The sequence below is a fragment of the Lycium barbarum genome, chromosome 9, assembly GCF_019175385.1.
Source record: "Lycium barbarum isolate Lr01 chromosome 9, ASM1917538v2, whole genome shotgun sequence".
In the NCBI taxonomy this organism is placed as follows: Eukaryota; Viridiplantae; Streptophyta; class Magnoliopsida; order Solanales; family Solanaceae; genus Lycium; species Lycium barbarum.
Genome location: NC_083345.1, coordinates 27,437,655 through 27,441,975, shown reverse-complemented (window position 1 = coordinate 27,441,975; position 4,321 = coordinate 27,437,655). Strand labels below are relative to the sequence as shown.

General features: G+C 36.6%; 1 protein-coding gene across 1 annotated transcript; it reads right to left on the bottom strand.

Annotated features, from left to right (window-relative positions):
- Positions 1-747: 747 nt before the first annotated feature.
- Positions 748-3,849, bottom strand: LOC132610759 (2-methyl-6-phytyl-1,4-hydroquinone methyltransferase, chloroplastic-like). Its single transcript, XM_060325119.1, has 3 exons — positions 3,049-3,849; positions 1,933-2,239; positions 748-1,151 (listed from the first exon to the last, which is right to left on the bottom strand). Exons 1-3 carry the CDS (start codon positions 3,594-3,596, stop codon positions 996-998), a joined length of 1,011 nt encoding a protein of 336 aa, XP_060181102.1. The 5' UTR covers positions 3,597-3,849; the 3' UTR covers positions 748-995.
- Positions 3,850-4,321: the final 472 nt, after the last annotated feature.

Genomic DNA, 4,321 nt, shown 5'->3' with positions numbered 1-4,321 from the left:
AATATTCATTTGTTTTCATATCTTCTAATCGCCCAATATTTCAGCAGTAACTGTGCTATAGCAGCAATTAAAATACATACACAACTATAAATAAGTTGATGGCTCATCTATTTACAAAACTTTTACTTACATGGAAGCGCGTATAGCTCACCTTCTCTGCTAGCGAAGCAGTGGGACAACAATAAGTTTAGTCATTGCATCGAAAGGTCTTTGTTCAGATAATTTTATCTTTTTCAATGTAGATTTACTGGACTTAAGGATCTTTTTACTCTCAGAAGCTAAAACAGATTAGTACCGAGTAGTCAAGCTGAATGCCAACTTGTTTATGTTGTGGAAGTGAAAGGTCTGCCGCTACGGCATAAATCTAAAAAAGGTAATCCTTACAGTTTAGTCCATTACCGGTTCATCTTTCCTTTGATCGGTGTTGGTCAACTCCGTCATACTCATGTACCACAACAAACAACAACATACCCGATATAATCCCACAAGTAGAGTTTGAGGAGGGTAGGATGTACGCATACCTTGTCCCTACTTTTGTGAGGTAGAGAAGCTATTTCCAATAGACTCATACTCCACCATCGTAGTAAAAACAGTTGAGAAATTCACTTGAAGTTGCTCCCAACTATCGATTGACTAAGGCTTTGACTAGATCGGTTCGACTTTTTAACCCTTGACCTCTCCATCTCTTGGTTATGGGAAGGATTTACTGCAGAACAAATAGGAGCATTGGAGAGCTAACATTCTGATCCAAATTCAAACGTTAAAGCTGAAATTAAGTCATTCGGAAAGCGATAAAAAGCGAGTTCAATCTACATTCCGAAAATTATATCAACTGCAGTCAGTAGCCAAGCTAAGATGTCAAACATAATTTATCAAAAAAGTACACTTTGCAATTAAAACAGATTTATTCTCAGAAGCACAGAACTGCGTTAACTAGAACCGGGTGCAGCAGGAGAAACAGGTCAGCCAGTAATTAGTAACTTGCTCGCGCTCTCTCACAGAGGTTCACCTTCAGGAACAACCTGATCTTTAACCCACATGTAAATAGGAACCAAAACATAGTATGTTGCTGCCATTGCCCCCAGAAGGAACCGCAGCATAAAGACCAATGGATTTATAGGTTTTGTCACATCCTCTGCCTTTGGGCCAAGCTGCAAATATGCATACAACAAGGTAAATATAAGAAATTGAAGGAACTTGTAACACTTTTTACCAACTATAGAAAGAGGCGCAGAACAAGCCCTGGAATCCATAAGAGGAGATGCAGAAAAAGCCTATAATCATTACATCCATTCATGATTCAACTCCAATGCAACCAATTAGAACTTGTAACTACAACAGTGAACATATAGCTATTTGTTAAAGGAATGGTATCATGATGTTAGCTAGAACTTCATCATCCCTTCTCTAAACCTATATTCCAACAAAAGTCAAATCAAAATTCCTTCAGCAGACTACAGTTAATTGCTAAGAAGTTAAAGGAGCGATCTAACATTTTACGGTAATGTAATGTGCTTGGGCGAATTTGGTTCCCTCATATATCATGGGGAAAAACAACAATGAACTTTATCTAGATGTTACAGACTGCTTACTCGAACTCACATGTATATAGAAACCAAAAAATAGTATGTTGACCCCCCCACAACCAAAAAAAAATGAAGAAAGGCTTTTTTTTTTTTTTTTTTTCATTTTTGGCCCGTCGGCCGAAATTAATTACGGGCGCTATAGAAAACCTGGTATATAATATACAAGACCTATATCTTGATCAAAATATACAAAACCTATGATTTGCTGGCTATTATTCTTTTGAGTGGTCCAAAAATGTAATTATCCTTAGACGAAACAAACCATCAGGTCAGAAAAAATCAATTATATACTCCTAAATAAGTAAATTTCGTTTTAGGGCCCTGGTGGAGTTACATGAGAAATTACCTGCAGTGGTGAATCGCCCGGTGTAGACTTTACACCGGTCACAGAACATCCCATGATAAGCCCGTGCCTGCGAACCCCACGATACCATTTTGGTCCAATCCTCTTCAGTTGGACGTCCTTGAATCCTGCCTTCTCAAACCATTCTAAGTATTCTTCCTCCTTAGGGAAGAGCATCCACACATCAGCAAAGAAACGAGACAACCAAAAGGTAGGGTGCACCGGACCAATTAAACACGCCTTTCCTCCAGGTTTCAGAACCCTGTACGCCTCTCTGATTCCACGTTGTGGGTCCGGCCAGTATTCAATACTAAGGAAAATAGTGATCACGAAACTTCATTATGATGGATTATAGAAATTCAATACAGCTTTTCAATTGAAGAGTGAAAATATCAACCCAAATCAATGAACATTTCTACGGCCATAATAAGAATTTTACTTCTCGAGAATCCAGATAAATTATCCATATGACTTGTGAGTGCCTCTATATATTGTCAATGGATTTATTTCATATTGTTTAACATGCATAGAACTTTCCAACAGTTCACATTACAGATATACCATCTAAAACAGGTAGAGAAGGGGCAGGGAAGCACAAATTTTGCTTGAAAATGATCATTACTCCTTCAAATAGATCTAAGAATCGTGTTCAAGCATTTGGAAATTTGAACATACAAGTAATGGACATAAGAGTCCAAATATGTGGAGAATCCAAACCAACGGTACTCACTAAGACTAATGCTACTAGTAATACCATTCTATCACATTGAGTTAGCTGTAACATCCAAAACTCCAAACGGCAATCTACTACTCCCTCCGTACCAATTTATGTGGCACATTTTCCTTTTTAGTCTGTCTACCTTACTATAATTAGAAATAACTTAACCTTAAAATTCCCCGTTTACCCTTAATCAATGATTTATAGCCACACTAATGTTTAAGGTTTGTTTCAGACCACAAATTTCAAAAGTCATCCTTTTTTTTCCCTTAAATTCTGTGTCTAGTAAATGGTGCCACATAAATTGGGACCGAGGGAATATATACTGTATAAGCAACTCAAACACTGATCGTAAGAATAAAGATTGAGCTAGAAAAATTTAAAAAGGGAGCGACATAAACCTTCCAGCAGACACATATCGATCAGCATAATCAGTTTCGAACGGAAGATCCTCAGCATCACCTTCAATTATCTTACATTCCTTCAAAGGCTCTTTTTCCTTAGCCTTAGCAAGCTGATGAGGAGATTGATCAAGAATTGTAACATTCTTAGCATCCACATGTTCAACTATACCCAATGTAGTAAAACCAGTACCACCACCAACATCAACAACAGCCAAATTCCTGTCATTAAGATCAGCTACTTCAAGTGCATCATCTCTCATATCTTCAGTCCAATGTCCAGGATTAATCACATGATCATACACAATTGATAAAAACCTGTAAAACCAAAAAGCTTCTTGTTTGTGTTGTATGAATCTTGGTTTTGAAGCTGGCCTAGATGTTGTTGAAATACTGCACATTAGTGGAGCTAGGGTTTTGAGTTTATAACTGGTTCTTGATAAACCCAACTTGGGAAATTGGTTGCCATTGAAATCTGATCCATTTGGGGAAAGTTTTCTATATATACTGAAACTCTCAGGTCCAGAAATGAGTAATGAATTTGCCATTACTTACTTTGGGCAAAATGCAAGAAACCAAAGTCTTGAAATGTTTGAAGCAATGACAACCTCGTTATAATCGAAGCTTTGATGGCTTACAAAACCTGTTTTTGCTATTGAAGAGTCTATATTAAGAAATAAATCCAAAATCCAAATTCATTTGCTTCAGTGAGGAAGAAATTTTTGTGGGGTTTTGTGACAATGATACCCCTTTAGTTTAATACAAAGTGGAACTGAAAAGGACAATAGTGTAAATTAGGGTGGATGAGTGAGGGTGGGGGAGGCAAAATGAAAAGTTGTTGGGATAATCAGATTCTTCTTAGGATATTAATCCAAATATTAAATTTGGGGCTTAATACATGTGCACCGCCCTAAACTTTTTTTTTTTTAATTTTTTTTATTTTGACTTCTCAACTAAGTGTTATTTCAATTGAATCTCTGAACTTGGTCTCAAGTGTGTCAATCAAACACAATCCGACTTACATAACATATATGATGAGTTTCATTTTTTTTAGCGTGAATATCAATCGCATCATACGTGAAAAAATTCAACCAATTAAACCCCCACACATTTTAATTATACACATTATTAAAATATGTGTATAACTACCTTTTTTCAACAACCAACCAATTCGGCCAACCAAGAATTGAAGACCAGCCTTTTGAGATAGCTTTTGAAGCTTTTTTGGGATTCTGGAATAACATAATAGGATCTAGTATTGCTTAATATTTTT